A 23,348-nucleotide genomic window follows, 5' to 3' on the forward strand; every position below is an offset into this window, starting at 1 on the left:
GTATAGTGAACGAGAAATCGCTCACTGTACATTAATATGTAATTTGGAATTAGCATATATACGAATTGAGATGTGATATTAATATAATGTAATCATGTGACAACCACAACAATTACCTGATCTCAAAGCAGGGAATTCCATGAGGACCAGAGCAACGGAATTCACTCCGGGGCATTACCCAAAACATCTAGACCAGGACCACTTTAGAAATGGCCCTATCTAATTGAACCTTAGCGTTTTTGGTTTTCTACCAATATTTTACACATTTAAATGATTTGTGGTGTGATGTCACTTGATAAAACCAAAGTGATACTTAGCACGCGAGCTATATTTGGATTTCCAACGATAAGGTGAAGGTTAATGGGTTTTGACTGTTATCGTACATTTAGGTATGTTCAATGAGTGTACATACATATTTTTAGTGTACGATTTTCTGTATTTGAAATAGAGTTTTGAGTGAGTGTATTGTTTTTATATTTCGTTTTATTAATTGAAGAAATTGAAATGGCATTTATAAGATACTGCCTGAGTGATTAATGAATTAGATCCTTGACATTAATTTGTATTCATTTAATATAATTGAAAAGATTAATAGCATTCAAAATCTGTATATGTTTGTGTATTTAATATTACCATCTCTTGGATTTTTGGAGGAAAATTTACCTTGTTAACCTGATTCCGATGTTATCGCGCAGTGTACCACTGTTATGTTATTAGATAAACTGTAATCTGAGCAAAGTCAATAAGCCCATTGTGAAATACTAGCGTTATATACTCATACGAGGGAAGAATTTACAGTCGCTCAATATTAGTTCAGCGCAACTAGGGTTGCGAAAATAATAAATAAATAATAATAATAATAAATAATAAATAACGCACACACTCAACTTAGCCCCGCACTAGGGAAACCCTGTGTCGCGGGTGCCATGGACACACACATAGACAACCACAAATTACACCCAAACTCACGAGAGAAATAATTGTAGGCCATACAACTATTTCTCTCGGCCCGGGAATCGAACCTGGGACCTCTGCGTGGCAGTCGAACCTGGGACCTCTGCGTGGCAGTCCGACATGGTAACCGTTCGGCCACGGAGGCAGTTAAGTTAATAATGTATGTATGCTATGAAATTAATAGAATTTTCAAATTATTTTGATTGAACTTATCATAATAAGTTGTGTGTAAAAACTACAGCTGTTTAAATTTATACGTACTCTTATCTTTTAATGTGTTATTTTTTATCCTTCTTTTATTACCTGGAAGTCATTATACCTGTTTTTAAAGAACATCACTTTTTTCAATAAAAGTTAAAGTTACATGTGATAACCCTAATAAAAACTAAGCTCTGAATTGCTAACGCTAATATTTAGTGTTCACATTTACGATTACATATTAGCCCATAAAATCCTTCGAAGTGCAAGTAATGTTTTATATCCTTTTATATCATAATTATATCTCAGCTGGTCAATAATTTACAAGAGTACATTTTTCCTAAAATTTATTAATAACAATGCATTATATTTTATAATTGGAGGATATTACAACAACGTATGAAGTTTGTATCTGATACTTTGCATTTCTTATAAAGGTATTAAGTTGCATATAATGCATTAGCAGATTGTAGTATGGCAAATTTTGTTGTTTCAAGTGATCAATCAGCACAATCACAATTTAATCCCATTTGGTTTTAAAACGTGCAAAAGTGGAAATTCTTATCTAATCTAACAAGTTAGGCTAAGGACAGAATGTCTGGGTCTTTATTTCTTAATTTATCAATGTAGTAACTATATTTTAAATCCCAATGTACAATCAACGAAGGCTCAAAAATCAGTTAAATATTTGAACCCGTTTGAAGTCCATTTACGAGTTTAGTTCGGGTCATTACCCCGAATTAAATTCTTATGGTTTAGCCGGTGGTTATCGGTATTTTGACCGGTTCACAAGTTTTGTTCTCTGTCTAAATGAAGTATAATAACTGAGAGTGAGTGTCAGAAAATGGAGCAATGCTTACTGCGAGCATCTGAGTTGTACTTGGTTTATTTAAACTCATGGTAGTTGAACACCTTTTTGAAACTGTGTCTAATAGGTTGTAGATCACAGTTACCGGTTTCTGACCCGGTTTTAAGCCCTGTGATTCTCCATACCCTTTTTGTTTATTCAGTTCTATGTCATTATATCGATATTGCAACCATAAGTTGAAATCTTATAGATCACTTACCTACAGACATTTGTCCTCCTTGAGCACAAATGGACGGGAAAATGTGATGTGCATAGCTCTAATGATATTTTATTTTGTGATGTAAAAAATAAATTTTCATCGAAATTGTATTTTATGGGTTACGTAAGGGACTATTATAGAGAAAACCTTACCTATGAGTAATGATCATTCATCACTGTCGTAACATGTCAATAATGTGATGTGCAAAGCTTCATAGCACGGCTCTCTAAATATATCCGGATTATTAAAATGACGTCACAATAATTTGAGCGAGAAGGCGCGATTCAGTGTTATCCTGCTCGTCCTGGACCTGGCTTTATTATAACAGTGCAGTGCAAGGCAACTTAGACATTATACAATGTTGGTTCCAGACGCACACCGCTCGTCCCTGTCGGGTGTCACCAACACGGACGTTGTTCTCGCCGCTGCTTCCATCGCCAGGCGACGTAAGGAGGTGCGTACATTTCATCTTTTTCTTGAAGCGGTATTATTTTATTTGTTTCGCTTGTACAATTATTTCTGTTATTTAGGGGTTTAATGCGAATTCACTTACTCTAAACCTACTGCTAATAAAAATTGCATGCTTAATATAGTCTATTGCGGTACTTACAATCCTATTATACTGTAATCCAAAGTATGAATTAGCCATAACTTTACAATTCCAGTGACTTGCGCTTATTGAATATCTTTCCTTACGACAATTAGATTTTCCCCCATGCGGCTAGATTCCCTATGACGAGTTTCATGACATCCTTTTTACATAATTTTATTTAATTAAGTAGGCATAACGTTTTGCTTGCTTTACGTATAGTAGAGAAATCGAAATCATGTAACGGAGAAAGCGTTTTGCAATATAAATATCCTGGTTTTTGAAGTTTGTAGATTTATTAATAAAAACTTTTCACACTAAACATCGCTGTTTTCCCCGAATCTATTCTTCAAGCGGCAAAGCTCTATAATATTCCGATTTCCTCGAGTCAAAAACAATGTTTCTAGAAAACTTCGCGAATATTTTGATTTCACTAGGGTTTCGAAAACGTTATCAATTTTTTTGACATTAAGACTCATTCCGTAAAAAATAAAGTTGTGAAGAAATGAGTCAGACAGTAATGTTTTATTAAACGGATAAATTGGAACTATTTTTGAATGTGCTTATTGACGAATTTTGAATTGAAAAACAATTTCTACGTTCATTTAGTGTAAGTTTGTTAAGGTCGTTCTTTGATGATGAAGTGCGCGACTGTCTAAATAACTTTGGATCTTTTGTATCAATGATATTCGTGTATTATTTAGGTTAAAACAGCAGAACAGCTGGATCAACGTCTTGGCATTGTTAACAAGGCGAAGTTACCAGGGCTGAGTTGTCGTTAAATGGATAAATGGGTACTTGGCATATTTAATCCTATTTGATTTTAGCAATTACTTACTACTTAAATGGACATCTTGTAAACGCTTATTTGACCTTTTATCGGATCGGAGTTAGTAAACTATTTTACTTAACTATTAAACTTGGTGATTGAAGTGCACATTTCCTTTAATTTTTTGCTCGTAAAAATTTTAAATTCAATTGTTATGTTTTCCTTATTGACAAAATATCACAAAAACATATGCAACTGATAGCACACCATATTCTTTACATTACATTTCTTGTTTTGTATAATTTAGGCAATGTTTCATGTTTATTCAGAAGATACGAATAATAATATTTTAAACATGGTTGGGTACATTTCAAAAACCTTTATTTGAAAGCCAAATAATTATACTAATTATTTTAGTTTTGCGTAACAACAACACTAACGCCTCAGTGATAAAGAAAACAAATAACGTCATCGTTGTCAATTTTTTCTGTCGATACGTCTTATTATATCATTTACACTACAGGTTTATTCTTTAATTTTTTCTCTTAAAGTGTTTTCAGTGTTTAAGTTGCAAGAACTTTTTTCATTTGTTCCATGACTAACACTGAAATAGGTAGCACGTGAAATACACCGTCTCTTCTGAAATGTTCAAGTTTGTATTTCTAATAACTACACGGTATACATATGATTTCAATTGTGCTGTTTAGTTTCATTTAATAGAAATCGTCGTGTTAATTTTCCACTTTGAAGTGTTTTGTGTGCGCATGAACAAAGGTGTTTTGTTTTTCTATTATTATTCTCCTTTGAAATTTATATCGCCGCAGCAGTCCAAGATGTCTTTTACTGATGAAATATTTGTTATTCTAATAATGGGTGCTCTACACTCGAGTTATTTTGCATTATACGAGAGTAATAGAGCTCTATCTATTTAATGCAAATATGATATTTAATATAAACATACGAAATAGCGTTTTCCCTTGCATATCTAACCGCATTTGCTTGTTACTTCTAAAAGTCATCATTATCTTCGTTTTCGTGGTTGACATTAATTTTAATTTGTGTTTGTTCTTAGTGAGCAGTACAATGGACGCTGTTGTTGCGTTACAATAGTACAATTAGGTACTTAATTGTTGCCATTTGGCTTCAAGAGCAACAACTGCCTTTGTTGCAGAGCAACGAACACAGTCGATGCATGCACTGCTTGTGCTAAGATATGTTTGGAAGACAATGAACGGTTATTCATTTATAGGCATTATTTAGGATTATAGAGTAATTTGAGAATAATGGTGTCATCTTGAGGTTCATTATCGGGTAGTGCTCTGACAGGTACGTCAAGCAGAGCTCCAGTCGAAACAATACTGCCCCCCGCTCCGGCGAGGTGGCGAGGTATCCCTCGGTGCGCATGTGTGCACAGCCGGCATATTCAGACGCGGCACACACTCATGAGCTGCGCAACATTGATTCGTGGTTCGCGGCAACGCGCGTAATCGTTTGCCTCAGTCACCAGTGCGCAACGCCAAGGGAAGCAAGTGTTCCGTGCTATCGTGTCGCTTACTTTTATTTTTGCGTTAATTTTTTTGTAAAAGCCTAAGCTTCGACAGAAAACCTGTTTTGAATTGCCCATGTATTATTCTTCTGTGGACGTGAAAGATCTACGGTCGATTTTAAAGTGTGTTACATCGTTCGGCGCTCTACCTAGTTCGGTTCCTGTGTTGAGTAATATTGTGTCAGTTTGTAGTGGTTGTGCCTGTAGTAGATCAGACATTTTCATCGCTAACGTGTTCCAATTTCGGATTTCACCACGAGCGGGCTCAAGGAAGTTTATTGTCAAGTGAGTTTTATAAATATATTTCTTTAAAATATTATGTTCATTTACCCGTTCTAGCAAAAGTAACCTTTATAGATGTTCAACCTTGGCTACAGCTGTTATTGCTATATAAATGAACAGGATTCGTATCACATTTTCTCTCTGCATTTAAACCACATTGTAAAATTGTAGATTTCACCACGAAGTAGGTGTGTGCTTGAAATAAATCTGAACTAACTGTACTGATCTATTTTAATGTACTTTTTATTATGATTTAATTGCTAGCGATGTGGTACGTCCAGCAGTCGACGTTTTTCGGCTGAAATGAAGAGTGTGGTAAGTTCGCATTTGGAGTGCATCGTGATCGTGCTATATTCGTGCAGCAGTATATCCGCATTAGTGGGCCGCCACAGTAGTCGCCGTGCAGTCGCGACCAGCGACTCCACGTCACTAACATACGTTGAAAGCAAGCGCTCTATAACCGCTTATCTCCATAGTGTGTTTTCCCCGATCAGTTGTATTCGCTACACGACCTCCGTAACATATTTTACTTTTTAATTTATTTCTTAATTTAAAATTCAATGATTTCTTCATCAAACCAACATATTTGTCATCGTCGGTGTCGCTGTCGATGCGTGTTTACGAGAATTACGTATTCATAGCTATTTTCTGACGTCATTTTATGATATGGTAGAATCCCAGAATACCACGTTTAAGTTCTCATTCATTGTTAATACTAATGAGATATATCATTCTCTTTATTGACTTTATTGACACTTGACTGTCTTACTTATAATTGTTTTACTTGCGTATTTTGCTTCTACGTTCGTATACCGATTCTATTACAAGCGTGCAAACATCTAGATTTTTTCTGTTTTTGTTTGTGTAACGGGCACGTGAAAATTAATATACCAATGTTATGTTCGCCGTTAGCTTGGTTTTTCTTTTTTATTATTTTTCTTTAGAGTAAACGTAATTTTACTGATAGAAACTCATTTTCATTATATTTCGTTTCGATATCTTTTTTAATTATCTGTGCTATAATAACAGTATCATATTGGAAGGGGGACTGTGCACATCGTCTTCCATCTTTACAGATTTTATTAGATAATATGCTTATGGTTGCTTTAATACTGTTACAACTTATTTAATTTTATCGTTTACATCTGATATGCAATCTATATATTAATGGGGGATCGAAATCTGAATTTATTTTAAAGTTTTGTAATCCTAAGTATTTCATGTTATTGCCGAATAACCTTTTTTTTTTTTTTTTAGTTTTTGGAAAGTGAATCTGGTATTTTTTTCTAAAACAACTATATTAAAAATCTAGATCAAAAGTTATTGTATGTCACATTACGCAAAGTGTAATATCCTCTCTCCATGCGTAAATTCAACTCACACTTGCTGGTTTTTCATTAAAACGAATTGTCACCTGTCTAAGTACAGGTTCCCAAATATCTAAGTATATTTTTTAACATTTTGTTTACAGCATGTTAAAAAAATACATGTGAAATATCATAGCTTGGCTTTACCCGGAATACTGAACTACTGTCAAATGTCTAAGGAACACACCTACCTATTCTCAATTAAAATTTTAAAATTTCTGTACAAATTTTCCGCACAGCTGGTTGTATTTTGTATACAAGGAAGAAAAACTATTTTGCTGTTTCGATGTGGTTATTTAAGAAAACTTGTTCCGCATTGTGAGTAACATTGACGATAAAATTTCAAACGTAAGTATAACACCTTAACACCTTATATACATAGACAATTGACAGCTTGTCCATTAGTATTCTCTTGAAAATACGGTATATTTTTAACCGACTTAAAAAAAAGGAGGAGGTTTTCAATTCGACTGTATGTTTTTTTTTGCATGTATGTTACGCGATAACTCCGCTATTTGTGAACCGATTTCGATGATTCTTTCTTTGTTGAAAAATAGGTACCTCCATAGTGGTCCCATTTAATTTTGAAGAAAATCCTCGGCCACTAAGGATGGCTGTTCACGCATGAAGGTTCATTTTTATAAATAGCGCCTAAATTCTATTATAAGGAGTAATTATTTTAATGGTTGAGTTTGCTATTCTCCAATTCATGGCGTTTTTCTCTCTCAATATACTTTGAGTAGTGAGAACCGGTTTTTACTATCTCCTGTGTCAAGTTCCGTATAGTGACGAACTAGGGGATGAATCCGGGTTTGCGCACTTTCCGGTAACCGATTTTAATAAAACTTGGCAAATAGATGTAATTCGACGCACTTTTGAGGGCGGTTTTTTTAGTACTCTGTACTGAGATCATGAAAAAGTGCAGATGATTTCTTGGGTAGTTGTGTTTTCATTTTCGTTAATATGCTAATCAAACTCTCAGTGTTGGCAAAGTTTGGCACTTAAATAACCTTATTTAATGATACACCTACGATGTTAACTTATAAGTTATTAGTTTATTACAGAACTTGCTAGTAATTATTCCATGTAAAGTCAAATAATATGGTCTCGACAAGCATGTGTAACAGGTTCGTAGAGTCATAAATATTCATTGAATTCGTCATATCGCTCAACCTTTCCTGTCTTAGGGTCGTATTCCAGAACTCCACTCAATGCTCAAGTCAGGACTTAAGTATGATTTCAAGCACTAGAAATTACTTAACTTAGAAATTATTTACTAGGTCGCTTCGCTAATTTCCCACGATAACGTTGGCTGCGGCGCCGCCGTCTATCTCCGGTTCTGTATGTGAAGACGTCCAAAAGCCTTTTTAAGTTGTTTACGTATGTTGAAAGTGGAAGGTCACCGTTGTTGGTGTCTGTACATTGCATTCGTCCGTATGTATACACAGTGAAAGTTTCGATGCAATCTGTGCCGCCTGCCGACGAGGCCCCTGCGCACAACCCGCGTGTCGCAAGCAACACTCTGCGTACCGCGGCAGTTGTGCCGCTAGAAAGCATAATGGAATTTTCCGTTGCTAATGCAACCTTCTGCTTCGTTCCGCTTTGCTTTCGAAATTGTAGACACCATAATTACGTATTCCATTTATTTCCTGGTGTTGATGATTTGTACGTTCTTTTATCGATTTAATTTACTAGTAAACATCTTACTTTTTACCTATTCTGCCGCTGAGCAACGATGTGAGCATTGCTTCGTATCGGTTTTGAAGGGTGCTGGTGAAATTACAGGCACAAGGGATTTGTCAACTTATGTCTCAGGGTGACAGGCTCAGTAGCAGTGTCCCTTAGATCTTTGCGATTTACAGCTCCAAGTGGCACCGCTACTGTTGCGGGAAGGTGTGTCGCTTACTAACAGGAGCATAATTTGTTCGTTCCGTCCCGGATATCTCAAAAAATCATATTTATATCACGGAATAGTTTCAATTAAAGAACTAGGCAAATTGTATCAATTAATGGAGTTTCTGCACTTGGTAAAGTACGCAGTCGCTTTGTTATATCTATTGAATCATCTTCTTGTTCGCATTAATTGTGTGGACAATTTTCTTCTATTCGGTAATTGGTTCGTTGAGACGTAGCATTCCGAGAATCTTGGCGTGGCAGTCCAACCGCATGCCAGTCCATGTGACTGTTATTTATAGTCTACTAACTTACCAACACTATGCAGTGTTGTATCGATTAGTTTTACCCCACGCGAGTCTATTCAAACTAATTCATGAGTAGGGAGTGTGTTCAGTTTATACCTAAATAATTACTAGTAACGACTTTAGTTGCTACCTGTCACGTCACTTCCCTTCATAATTACTTGTTCGCTAATAGCTTTTGGTATTTGGCCGCAGTCATTGGGTCAAGCTCAAGGTAAAATAATTAGTATAATACAAATTATTGTTTTCTATCATAATTATTAAAAAATTATTCGAATTTTCGTTTGTGAACTTGGAATTGTGTTATAAATTTTACATAAAGTAGTGAGTCAATCTAAAACCAATCTTCTCTTAGAAAATCTTATTTTTGTTATAAGTATTTTTGAGAAAAGTGTATTTGTAATGAATTTTTATTTTAATCCTATTTCGCTTTCCTTACGGTCCGTAGCTAACATAGCAGAAATAGTTTTCATTGAATGAAAACGATGATTCAAGCGTTTGGCTGGCTTGCTTTCATTCACCTGCACCTATGAAATGAACAACACTCATGATGAATTTATTTGATAATGTTGCTATTTTCAATTGCAGAGTTTAGAATAAGTACGTCGTAAAGCGATGTTAAATAGTTGTTTTGGCAAAAAAGAGCCGTGTTATTTTAAACCCTCTTCTGTTTATAAATACTCTGTTATAAATAGTTGGGTCTTATGCCGTTCACGGCTTACTGCGAGGAATCGTTCCGTGCTGCGTTATTCACGAGTCGCATGATTGCTTCTCTGCACTATATTTGTTTGTTTCACCCTGTTTGTTTTTTAAACTATCGTGACGCATGTATGTTGAATAAAGACAAACCCATCATTGTAGAGTCATCGGCATAATATAAGATTAACATATGCAACCGACTTTAATATCGATTGTCACAGTTTCGTCACAGTAGTATGTTTATTTACTTAGTTACGGTTTTATAAAAGCGATACAGAACATTTTGCATAGCATGCGGTTGGATTTATTACTTAATGCAAATTGGCGTACAGAGATGCGGTTAGCGCGGGCTAGGTTAGAGCGACCTACTGACCTGACAATAACCTACTTTGCATCTGTGCCGCTCCCTGCACATCCCGGTTGTTGGTTTCATTTTTTTTTACTCACGTGGCTTAAGCAACCTCAAAGCGGTCTCGCCTCTGTGGTAAATCTGGTAAATCAACATTGTTACGTCTACGTAAAGGTCATTCTGTGGCTGCAGTTTATTCAGCCTTTATCAATCAGAATAGTTAGAGCTTTCGAGAATATATTGCTTATGCTGTAGTAGAGTAGAGTATTTGGTAATCATTCAATACCGCTGGTTGCTGTAATGGCTGGGTATTCTTACACATACGAGGAAACGTGATGAGGTTACGGGAATTTCCACAAATGTGAATAGTTTAATTGCATACTACATTTCTGAAGTAAAATGCAAATGACGTTGCATTGCAATAAGGACAGGTTACATTACTGCACAAATAGGTCAAGTTGATATAATCGCGGCATTTTACGATGACATACTAGAAATTAACGTGCTTATTGTTAGAAACAACTGAATGCGTGATGTGAAGGTACTGTTACCAAACTTGTGGGCATGTAGGGAGGTGTCAATGAAATCCTCCAAAAATACGCTTCAGAATTCTGCCAATCAACGGCCGAGGTCCAGTTGGAGGTCATGCAATGCAAGTTTTAATTAAATACTTGTTACTTATAATAAAGGTTTATGCAACTCTCTGGACATTTACTCACTGAATAAATGACATTGTACAGCTTTATCTGTGTTTGTATCTAAACATAATGAGAATATTAATCTGTTGATATAAATTTTCAACCTTGTACGCTCATTGTCTCACAATGCTTTGCCTGTTATTTACCAGTTTTATGACCCGCATTATTATATGAAAATTTAGCTACAATATCTCAGATCTAGTTGCTGTTACAAAATTTATAACGTTTACCAGGTGTTGAAAATTATGTTCTAAAATGAGGCCAAACAGTATACCTATGGGAATACTGTAGATGTACATATTATGGTGTCTCTTTGATGAACGGATGATGTCGATGTTTAGTGAAATCTTGTTTAATTCAATTTTTAAACAAGTATTCACATAGTATAATTTTGGGATTAACGCTAGCCTTGGCAAGTTTTAATATTTTACTTGATATTTTTTCCTTATTATGTTTTCAAACACACAAGGTAAAGATTCGTTTGCCACGTGATTTATAGGGGTTAGACCTTTGGAAATTTGCCTACTATCAATATTTGTAATCAAAGAAGCATTATCCGTCTGCCGACGTTACGTAACTCCGTAATAGTCAAATAACGACGTTGCTATCGTCCCTCGTATAAATTTAACTGTTTATTCATTTCGAAACATACTATAGCTCGAAACCAGTCTCGCTTGGTTCACAGCGTTCATGGCCTTATTATCTCTACATTTCAAACATTTGACGTTCTTTAAACTTCGAATTCTAACAGGCATTAGTACAACTCGTTTCATTGATATGATACGTCAACGTTACGTGTCTTAAACGTAACGCATACTTGAGCTGCTACATACATACATATCGTCAGTGATTCTTGTCAAGAGTTTGAAGGTCCTTTTGATACTTGCCAATAGGCGTTACAAATTTTGAATATTCTCGATCATTCTAGCAACAACGCTTCTAATTTAACATGTTTATTCCACTTTACATGATTTTATTTATTATGTAATCAATGCGTTTGTGAACTTTGAATATTTATTTTCTTTAAATAATCCACATCGTCATTTCTGTCAAACTAAATGTGTTTGTTTTGAAGGCATGTGTTTGTTGGACTATTTCTGTTGTTCTGCGTCTGATACATTGACGTCGTGTTGCCCTGTGGTTCGCTGACACGCCAATAGGCGACCTACCAAGGCGGGGCTAGCGCGTCACTGATATACTCTTGGAGCCAGAAATGCTCGCCAATGCGTTTCATTCGCTTCTAATTTGGTGACGCCGTGAAGCAACGGCGTTTCTTCGACGCAATTTTCCATGATATGTCATGACTGATGCGTCACACAAGAAACTCGTTGGAACATAGAATGTACGTTCACTTGTTGCATTGGCAATGAACATAAACCACGACGTGTTTATGAGTTGAGGAAGCTGATCGCCGGTGTTATGAAAGATTTGTATGTTATACCTTCACCTTAACTAAATCAACAAGTCTTCCTCAATAATAGTGCAATATTAGTTGACTAATCGGGTGTATTTTCTTAGCGCTTTGGAAACATTTATTGAGTAATACTACTATCACAGCGCGTTCGACCTGTCACTGTTATTCTCAGATACCCTTAACGCTTACGTGATAACCGGCTAAAAGTAAGAAAAAAACTACGAGTAAGCTGCACGGTCGGCTACCAAGCAGTCTGCGTCGGTCACGAGCCACTCGCTCGCTCCGGTTCCCTGACCTGACGTAACCTACCGACTGGAACCAGTTCCGAGCGCATTTGCTCCATCTTAAACTTTACAAAATCTCTTTGTTATGACCGTTCGTCTAGATAACAGGTTTATTCTTGAATTTTTGTGCCAATGTATCGTATCTTAGCTGGGCTGATAAAATTTATTGCGATATACAGTGTCCAATGTTTTCAATAATGTTCTCTGTCCCGCAAATGTATACTTGGATCATTGGCGACTGGTGTAATTGCATTTAGTTCTTGCATCAGGCTTCTATTTATCAGTGGATCGAGGACAATCTTCAGCTTGTTGTCATTGCGAAAGGTTTTCAACAATCTTGTTTTTTTTTTGGTATATTATTATAGGTAGGTAGGTAGGAATCAAAATAACTTATCGCAGTTGTTGGTGTGTATGTATAATTTTGTAATTACGTATAAACGTTTTTTTCATATTTTTTTTATTAATTACGTACATATACGTAATGGTACATATTTTTAGTTGCGGTATATAATATTAAAATGAATATAACCTTTATTAAAAGTCGTCGCAAATTGTTTAAGAACTGAATGAATAATAAAAATCATTAAGTACATATATAAATCTGCGTGTCACTGAGTAATAGTATTGTTAGCGTAACAAGCGTCACTAAAATTCATATAATTATAACATGTATGTGTATGTATCACGTATCATTATGTATCTAGACGATTTATACCATCGCGATATAATGCATCAAAATTGCATACTTACCTGAGATTTTGTGAGGTGGGGAGCAACTTTCTTTGTTTTCTTTGTGGCGGTTGTATTGACAAACACATCTCAAATTTCATTTTAACCTTTCTTTGTACTCACAACTTTATCTTCCATAATAAAAGTGTAGGTGCAAAATTAAATTCTTCTAGTTAGTATAGAATCTTGCGAACAAATTCAGAATAAACGAGCCTTGTGAGTATAGCCAGCGTTAGTATAGAATCTTGCGAACAAATTCAGAATAAACGAGCCTTGTGAGTATAACCAGCGCCGCAACAAGCGCTTTTATTCTGAATAGGGTACCTATCAAAGCTCCAGAGCGCGTATTGATCTGTCTCTATTTGTAATTACTATTGACGGCTTCAATTCGCAAGCCAATTGTATCGTATTGTTGATAGAGACATAGTTACTACCCGATTTGTTTAGCAACTACATTTTTTCTCTTCTTATAAACAGGAAAAACTATTTGACGACAATCATATCAACCAAGCTTATACATACACACAAGCACTATTGTTGTGGCGTTTCTGTTTAAATGGAATAAACCTAACACCAATTGTAAATCTAATGCAGTTGGAATATCATTTTGTCGTAATAACTAGGTACTGCGGATTGTGATGATTTCCCGTTATGTTGATTGTTACAGAAGACGTTGTATTTTTTTATATTTGACGGGCTTAGTGCTTTGCATCATCCATACATTGCGCCCAAATCTCGATCTTGTTAACAATTTAGATCATGATTTTCATTAATTGATTTGCCTCTTTTTATTTCTTGTGGAAATAGTTGCAGCACAATATCGAAGCGCTATACAATGAACCCTACCTGTAAATAATGATACTAGTTTAGTAAATCACGAGTCTTAAAATCTAATCGAGATTATTGTTACTAGGTGGACAGTGGCGGCGGTGGCTCGGCCGAAGTGATGGTGTACTCTCTCGGCTGGGGTATGGGCGAGCCGGAGCGGCGCGGGGCAGACCGCAAGCGCGCCCAGCCGCCCGCAGTAGCGCACACGCCCTTGTCACCCGACGATGGACATGAGGTCGACGTCTTACCGCTCAACAATCAGGTAAATAATTAAAATAACTCATCAATATAGTAGTGGGAAGCGTATTGTTAATAGACATCCAACTATTGCGCAAGGGTTATCACCTATATTTATGATTGTCACTTGGTTCTTACAACTTTCACGTCACCTTCTAATCAATCAAATAGTAGCAGTAAGCACTTTGTGAAAGAGTTCGTCCAGGAAAGTACTGCCACCTTACCTATTATTACACTACTGTGTTCCGGTTTTGAAGGGTAAGGGTGCTGGTGAAATTACAGGCACATGGGACTTGTCAATTTATGTCTCAGGGTGACGGGCGCAGTGGCAGTGCCCCTCAGATCTTTGCGATTTAAAGCGCTGAGTGGCACTCTTATATAGCGCGTAGCTTACCATCAGGCGCACGACTTGTTCCTTCCGTCACTTGATTTTATAAACCAAAATATACAGCAAGCAAGTTTTCTTTAACTATGTCAAATTTGTATTGGGCATAAAGGGGTCCAGATACTTGAGCTAATTTAGTATCATCCAGTTCTTACTTAGAGACTCGTTGAGTACGAATCAAATGAACACAGATATACCACAGAAGATAGACATAGCAATATGTAGAGTACAATAGTCGTGCCAAGATGATAACAGTTTTGTTGAAGAGCTGTAATTAGTGGTGCGAAGCGTGATGTTAACGGACAGCCAATCATGGCGCTACGGAATCCGGTTGTCAGCTGATTCTTACATCTTTCTGTAGAGCGCTCGTGCCAGAAAACCAACAAACGTGTATAGCTAACTGGTATTTTATAGTGTTATGTGTACACGACCAATGTTCAGTATGCAGCGACGCAACTATTAGATTTGAAACCAATGCGTTTAATACAATGTATCTACTTATTACATAAATCAAAATTAACCATGAATCGTCAAGAATTTGCGTGATGACTGTGCAGTAACACGTTCCCTCTTGGCTGTTGCTACTGCAGCGTTGGGTGTCGTGTCGTGCCGGGACGTTCTATGCGCGGTCAATGCCACCGTCTACACCACTTTACTTTTTTCTCTCTAGGTTTACACGCTACAAGATCGATTATTATCGATGTTCAAGCCGAACCGCATTATATGCACTGAATAAAAACAATATTAATAAAATAATATCAAACACAAAAGGGTATTTTTGCATCCGGTTCATTTGGGATTTGTTTCGAATCCAAATTGATCACATAAATTTAAATACTTTATTAATCAATAACATTCCAAACAAATTTGATTACCCGCACGATAAGAGGACAATGAGCCAAAACATTTGGTGTACTAAAAGCACCTGTATTAAAACATATCGAATGTTTTGCTCCGTTTTTGTTATGTTATTTATGGACGTGTCAATCTAGTTAGTCAAGTTCATTGTGACTAAATAGTTGGACGTTAGAGATTAATTTCATAAATACTGTCAATGATAAACTTATCTCCATTAGGGGTGAGCCGAATATTCGTTTTATTTTAGGTATTCGGCATGTTCGGCAGGTATATCGAATTTCTGCCGAACATGCTTTTACTAAAAATGAAATAATTTACTTACCTACCTTATAGCTTGCATATCTTTCAGGTTTAAGTGAGTTATTGAAGAATTAAATGAAATAAATAGATAATTTTCATGAGATTCGACATCAACGACTAAATCACGTCTTTTTGTAATAACAAAGTAAGAGTATCTATTTCACTTACAAAGGATGCCACATTTTATAGGGCAGAAGGCTTGTGCGCTCGACACGCACTGATTTGTTATTTTTTAAATCAAGACAAAGCGCTCAAATTTTACGGAATTATTCGACCGCATATTCGGTTCGGTAAATTTTTTATCGAACATTCGGCAGCTTATTCGCATTCGATATCAGTCCCGATTCGGCCCACTAGTCTCTATGAGTAATAATGATATGCTGAATAAATCATTATCGACCTAAATAAATTAGGCACAGTTACTATAGATTCGTAATAGGTCTGATCTCTCAGCTCGAGAAATCTCAATAACCATAGCTCAGTGGTGAGTGAAATATGGATTCAGTACTGAAGCGCAGGAGTCTTTCTAGTTTTGCTTTTGTCACAATTCTGTATATTTGCGGTCGCAAAATTCGACGTCAGATCACACATTAAAATGAAACATTTGGGCTACGTTACGACAATTGCATTTTTACGCTAGTTTAAAATTTCATGCATATCGGATGAGGAACGACCATAACGACCAAGTACTTAATTCGTAGATTGTGCAATTTGAGACGATGCCAAGAAAGCTTCTCTCGCTGCACTACGATCAACCTTTAAAATAAAAAGTAAATGAACATGAAGTTTAGAACGTTCGAAGACCTCATTATGGATATATTTTGTAATACATTGGCTAACATTTTTTGTATTGTGCAGGTGGGTGGGCATACGCGGCTCCTAGTGCTGAATGATAGCACAGTAATCAAGCCTCTGAACACGCGCGAGCTGCATTTCTACCAGAACATTCCCGAAGACATACAAAACTTCGTACCCAGATACAAAGGTGAGCTCTCATCCAACTGGTACAATACTATTGTTTGCTCGAAAAGCTTTTACGATTCGCTGAATGCATCATAATCATTCATTGCATCTTACATTTTTATTTTTCAACGTTTAATCTTTTCATAAATCTATTGTTTATGTTAAAACCAAATGTTGCATTTTAGAGCACTAAGGATTAGTAATAACTAGATGTGTTTATTTTCAAATTGATTATTTTCTTACACAGCTTTATTTTACGAATTGAATGTCGTATATCACTGTGTGTTGAAATGTTCAATGTCGTCGTAGTTTTGTATTATGTATAATTTTATCGATTTATAATATTTTTATCTTGTGCGTCACAATTGTGGTCTAATGTAATGTAATTATGTTCCGGAATTACGATTCTAATCTTATCGAAATTGTAGCACTCTCCACGCCGTATGATGGCGTACCGGTGCATAAAGCTGTGGAAGATTAGAGATATTGATTAAATATTGTTAAAACAGCTTTCCTTATTGCTCGGTTTACCGTGATCTTCTCAACTTATGTGCATGATAGAGACGTGTGGATGTTTGAAGTACGCAAACCCGCCGACTAGACTGAGGGCGTTCTTACTTTGAGACCGATTTAGCCAATTTTCTGCTGGTACTTACAATAAAAAATTGCTTTTTATGACTAAAACAAAAGAAATTGTTCGTTTTTGTTAATTTAGAAATATGCTACATGACTATGAGACCCGTAACACCATTACATGATTACCAATGTTACGCAAGTTCCAAGCGTATGTTTTAATGTGGGTTACACATTTGTATTACTCAAAATGATTATTTGGGAAGTGATTCATAGTGCCTGTTAGTCAAAGGCTTGTTCTTTGATTGGGCAGCGGTAAAGCTCGATGGCGGAGGGTTTGTCTGCGAGAGAAGGGCATGGGAGTGGGTCAGGGGTGAAGGGTGAGGAACAAAATATTAGTTTCCTTGTTGTCGCAAGGGCTGCGGCGCTGCGGCGAGTGGAGCGACGCCCGGCGGCACTCGGCAGAACCGCCCTAATAGCGCCCTAAATTTTGGGTTTGTAAACCTTTACTTAAAACTACACACACTCATATACACACAAGCATTGGCCCCGTTCAAACAAAAGCTGTTGACCGACATTTCGCAGTCATTTATGTCCTACTGAACAAATGTCGGTGCATATACTATGTATGCACCGGCTTTGATTCCCTACCATAGGGTAAATGTACTGAGCGTTGCCGACTGGTTTTACGTGCACTTCTAATACTGTTAACGTTCCGGTACTTTACTGTGGACATGGTTCAGCAAGCTTGCAGTACATTACCGTGGCGGATATAGCACTTGCTACAGCGAGTTGGTTGACGTTTCCTGTTGCGTACAGGCTCAACCGATACTTTAGATTGACTCTGGCAATTACAGATACATTTTCATTCCATACGATGAACATTCATACCCAACATAACGAGCAACATATTTACACTTATACAGGGACACACAAAGATATACAAACCCTTTTAAATAATGTAACCCTTAAACTATCACTTCCTCATCAAATTAATGCTGGCAACTTGCACTGTAGTAAGTTACATTGTGTTTATTATTCGGGTAGTAAAGGATATGGCTCAAATGCTCAGTGGTGCAAGCAGCGCGCTGGATATTATCCAGAGATCCGGGTTCGAATCCCGGCTGGGCAGATCTTGAGTTGTACACTCTATCGCTTACATCTTGCATTCCATATATAAATTATCCGCTCTTATTTTGTTATCGATGTTGTTTTATGAAGATCTTCTTGAAAGCAGATTTTATTATTTAAATAATATTAAATAGCAGTTAATGTCGAATACAACGAACCGTAAGTGTGCTGTGACGGACGTTGCTGATGGCGAGGCTGTTTGTTACAGGCGTGATGCAGGCATCTACGGCGGGAGGCACCAAATTGGACAAGCGGTACTCACCATGTTTCCGGGACGAGAACGGGCGCAAGCAGTCGTTGGGCGGCAAGCGCCGGCGCGACGATGTTTTCAAGTGCGTATAGCGGCCAGACCGCAAAGCGCGGGTGGCGCAACTCTCTTCGACACTTGTCATGTGTCCTTTATCATATTTCAGAAACTTTGACGTACGCCGTACGCCTGACCCGGCGCCCGACGTTGCCATTAATTCATACCTACTTACATGACTATCCCACTAACGTGTGAGCGATGAACGCGCACCCATTCACACGCTGCGAGCCTCGATGACTTGCGTCGTGGAGACGTGGTAATGATTCATTTTGATTGCAATGTAACAATATAACAGATAACACCGATCATGTGTTTTAATTAGATCCTATCTCTAAACTATCGCTCATACCGGGACCTTAGATGGAATGTCTTACAATACCCTTGTTTCCTATTACAGATTTAAAGTACACCGAAATGGCAATGCAAGTGAAGTGCTTAAAAGTATAGCTCACATGGACAACTCAAATAAACAATGTAAGTCATCTTCTTGAACTACATAAAACCACGATTAATTTAAGTAATAACGTACATACATATTTTGCATTGGTGCGTCTCCCGGCCAACAAGTAACAGTAACGTTGTGGCGCAAATGCTCGATACTATGACGCAGAGTGAACATTACACTATTATCCTCCAACAATCAGGAAATTAAAAAATCATAGCCACAAGGAAACATTGAATTTTCCTTGACATTAAAATAATACAAGGAATATCCTGTAACAATGAAATAAAACATTCGGCCTTAACAGTGCATGTGAATGTTTGCAGACTTCCTGATGATGGAGAACATAACGTCGTCGTACCGGCGGCCATGTGTGTTGGATCTGAAGATGGGCACACGACAGCACGGCGACGACGCTTCGGCTGAAAAACGGAGCAAGCAGATCGCCAAATGCGCCGCTAGTACTTCCGCTACGCTCGGTGTGCGCCTGTGCGGCATGCAGGTAAAGTTACTTCCATTATTGAAAACGTAATATGGCGGGGATATGTTTCGACATTTATGAGCCCGTCATTAAGGGCAATTCGACCTATCCGCCGACATGTGGTAGGTATGTCACGTTTACTTCTTTACAAATCGATAAAGAGTTGGCCGTTCGACAGGTGTACGTGCCCGAGACCGGTGCGTGTTTCCGTCGCGATAAGTACTGGGGACGTGCGTTGTCTGAGAGTGGCTTGCGCGAGGCGCTGCGCGAGTTTTTCGCCGGCGGCTGCGCGGGGCTGCGCACGCGCGTCGTACGCAAAGTGCTGCGTGATCTCGACGCGCTGCGCCGCGCCATCGCCAAGCAGACCAGCTACAGGTTCTACTCCTGGTAAGTGTTCATTGACGGTCACGTTAAATAAAATTTGCCAAACCTATTGAGTAGAGCATCGGTGCTAATTTATTTTGTTTTTCCAGTTCGCTGTTGATAGTATACGAGGGTGACGTGCCGAGCGTTCAGGTAATCGACTCGGCGGCTGTCGGCATAGGGAACGACTACGACGGCGACGCATCGAGTAGCTCCACGGACCTGGCGCCGTCACCCGGCCATTTCGATATGTCTACGCTACACGACGAGATCTCGTCGGACACGAACGAGCCGCACGAGGCGCGCGAGCCGTTCCGGCCTCACAGCGAGGAGACCATGGGCGGCTACGAGGAGGACGAGGTGGCGTCGCAGTCGCCGCGCCGTCAGCCGCCCAGCCCCGACTCGACTGACAGCTGGATGGCCTACTCGTCCACCAGCAGCGAGTCGTGGCGCGGCGACGCCGAGCCCGAGCCCGAGGCCGAGGCCAGCGGCAAGCGCGCCTGCACGCGGCCGATCCCCGCCTGGAGCGTGGCGCCGCCGCCGTCCCCCGCGCCGCCCGCGCCCTCCGCCGCCGACGAGCGCGTCGACATCCGCATGATCGACTTCGCGCACACCACCTACGCCGGCGCCGTGGCTGAGTCGCCGCTGGCCACGGCCACGCCGCACCACGGCCCCGACTGTGGCTTCCTCACCGGCATCGACAGCCTCAAGCGTCTGCTCACCGAGATTCTGCTGCCGCCGCAGCCCTACAGTTAATGAGCTCGCGGCGGCTCGTAATGAAAAATTATAAAAAAAATATCTTTCGGACGAAATTCGAAAGAAGCGATCTTAGGCGGTACGGTTTCAGGGCGAGCTGCGGCTGTGCGCCCGCCGCGCCGCGTCGTACAGATCTTGAGAGTACATTTAGGTCACCGGTGGATGTTAGAATATTACGAAAGAAAACTATTTTCCTCCACAGTTTTAACAGTTCGATGGTGAAGTAGAAAAATAGTAGACCGGTCGACGTGTGGTCACAGGGAGAGGCCACAGCAGGGTATTTTTATTTTGTATTACTCGTGCCCACCTCACAGTGTTAGTCATTTAAGATCCTCTTGTCTTCTTGTGACCGCATGGCGGCCTGCACTTAGTGAATGTTGGCGGTACAAACTATATTAATTTAATATTAAAATTACTTTAATTTTAATGTGGGACCCATTGTATTTTTAAGTATTACTAATAAGTTATTCCAGATTGACGTGCTTTTGGTTTGTTATCTTTACTATATTTTGATAATTGGTTGATCGTATTGATGTGGTTTTACCCTTGTGTAGACATTCCTTGTCGTCACTAGTTTTGAATGCAGACCGATCAGCTTATCTGTAATAAGAGTTCCTAGTAACTACAGAAGCTGACAGTTCATTGTACGTTATTCGACGCGGTAGGGATTGTTTCTTTTATTGCCATGTTACAGATAAGTTATCAGTACGGTTGTTCACGTTGATGACGATGTAACATATCTATACAGTAGTCCCCTTACTCCTTGTGCCTTGCATTTAGAGCTCGTTTTGTTTTGCTAAACAAATATGGCGTTGCGTACTGTTGCTCTTCATGTTCTAAAATATTTACATAACCACCCACATAAGTACTAACCCCAGTAACGAAACCAAAGCATAGATATAATAAGTTCAATATAATTTTCTCCGTGAATTGAGGCTTGCAAACATTTTATATAAAAATTCGTTTGTAGAAGTGATACGTTCACTTGCAACGCAGTAAACTCATCTATTGGTGACTCACGAATGTTTTGAAGTAAGATAAAAGTATAATCGCAGTACATCCTATGTGTTCAATTGAAGTACACATTTGACAGAATGAATTAGGTACCTAATTATAATTTTGCTAACAGTATTATGGTTATAATGTGTAAATAGTCACAAGTGAGGGATGTATGGATCTGATGGTTAATGAATAGGTAAATATTGAGTCACATTTGTTAGGGCAGTTTTTATGTGAAATTTTTACTTGTAAGCCCCATATTAAAACTGCCATTATAGTGGATCATTGTGTAGTAAATATTATGTGTAAATACTATTGAAATGGTGCCAGTAAGCAGCTATTTGCACTGCAAACGCATGCAGTAGTAAGCGGGCCAGTGTAAACAGCTGGTTTCACACAAAATGAGTGTGACTTACCGCTAGCATTAGCCAACATTCCTTCGTGCTGCATTCGTCAATGTTTGTCCTTTTAGTTTTTTGTTAGTGGAATAAATTTATGAAAAGTACCTGGTTTAATTAGGATGCTAGGTTGTATTGCAAATTATCATTTATGTCTGTTATTTTGAATAACTGTATGACACTATTTTGTTAAATAAATTTTAGCTATTGATTTATTTGTTTTATTGAGAATCCTCAAGAAGATGGGGTTGTGTGTTACAACGACTTATAAAAGGCCACCCATTGTAACGTCAAAAGTTACCGCTAGTGTGGTTAACTCGTTGTTCGATCTTTGTATCAATAATAATAACAAACTATATATAGTGGACTATTTTCACGAAAAATAAATGAGTATCATGGTAGTACAAACATCATGACATTCAATAAAATAAATATTTTAATATTAGGTATACGGGGCTCGTATATATTATAATGCTGGGATAATTTAACATGTATTTTTTATTAATACTTTCTTCCTATGCAAAATGTTCACATTGTATAAAGTTCGTATACCTGCTTAGTCAATATTTGTACTGCATTCACTGTATTGAACTACAAATATTATTAGTGTGATACTGAATTTTTATTAGTGAACTGATTTTTTTTGTTTCGTGCGTATTCGGCTTTAATACAAAGCAATAAAATTATTTAAAAAGTTTGTAAGATTACACAGGCACACTGTCGTGTGTTACTGTTTTGTTTTTGTTAAGATGTGCCTGCAAGCGATATTTTTAATAATATTTTTGTTAAATTATTCTACAAATTACATAGCAAATGACTCTTATTTTTTCATACAATCATTCGATAAATGTAAAGTGAAAAAATATTGTTAGGTTAGTTTTATTGTCATATACACCCAAGAAACACACGTGGCATACGCGCACCCACACCAAAATAAAAGTTAATTTTATTATTATTATAAAACCCAGCATCGTAACCAAGCGAACAGAGAGAAATAAAATCAGCTTATATCTGGCACCAACCCGGATACACTTGGCCGGCTTAACTATTTTTTCTGTACTTCAGTAACTCTCATTATGCGCATTTTGTACATTGCATTGTGACGGCCTCTGTGGTCGAGTGACTTGCACACCGGTTTTTATGGTGTCGCCATCTCTGAGGTCCCGGGTTCGATCCCCGGCCGG

The 23,348-nt window shown here is 38.0% G+C and overlaps 1 protein-coding gene across 3 annotated transcripts; it reads left to right on the forward strand.

The window, feature by feature from the left end:
* Window positions 1-2,590: 2,590 nt before the first annotated feature.
* LOC113235679 (inositol hexakisphosphate kinase 1) lies at window positions 2,591-22,370 on the forward strand. 3 transcript variants are annotated; one of them, XM_026471520.1, is made up of 8 exons: window positions 2,591-2,673; window positions 14,057-14,233; window positions 16,610-16,736; window positions 18,627-18,750; window positions 19,123-19,199; window positions 19,494-19,669; window positions 19,827-20,035; window positions 20,122-22,370. In XM_026471520.1, the coding sequence occupies exons 2-8, from the start codon at window positions 14,090-14,092 to the stop codon at window positions 20,765-20,767; spliced, it is 1,503 nt and encodes a 500-aa protein (XP_026327305.1). In that variant the 5' UTR covers window positions 2,591-2,673; window positions 14,057-14,089; the 3' UTR covers window positions 20,768-22,370. The 3 variants fall into 3 exon arrangements, with proteins under 3 accessions (XP_026327305.1, XP_026327306.1, XP_026327307.1); XM_026471521.1 differs by lacking the exon at window positions 2,591-2,673 and adding an exon at window positions 5,084-5,408; XM_026471522.1 differs by lacking the exons at window positions 2,591-2,673; window positions 14,057-14,233 and adding an exon at window positions 17,705-17,781 and having other exon boundaries at window positions 16,683-16,736.
* Window positions 22,371-23,348: the final 978 nt, after the last annotated feature.

Source organism: Hyposmocoma kahamanoa, unplaced genomic scaffold, assembly GCF_003589595.1.
Source record: "Hyposmocoma kahamanoa isolate Upper Pololo Valley unplaced genomic scaffold, ASM358959v1 88, whole genome shotgun sequence".
NCBI classification, from domain to species: domain Eukaryota; kingdom Metazoa; phylum Arthropoda; class Insecta; order Lepidoptera; family Cosmopterigidae; genus Hyposmocoma; species Hyposmocoma kahamanoa.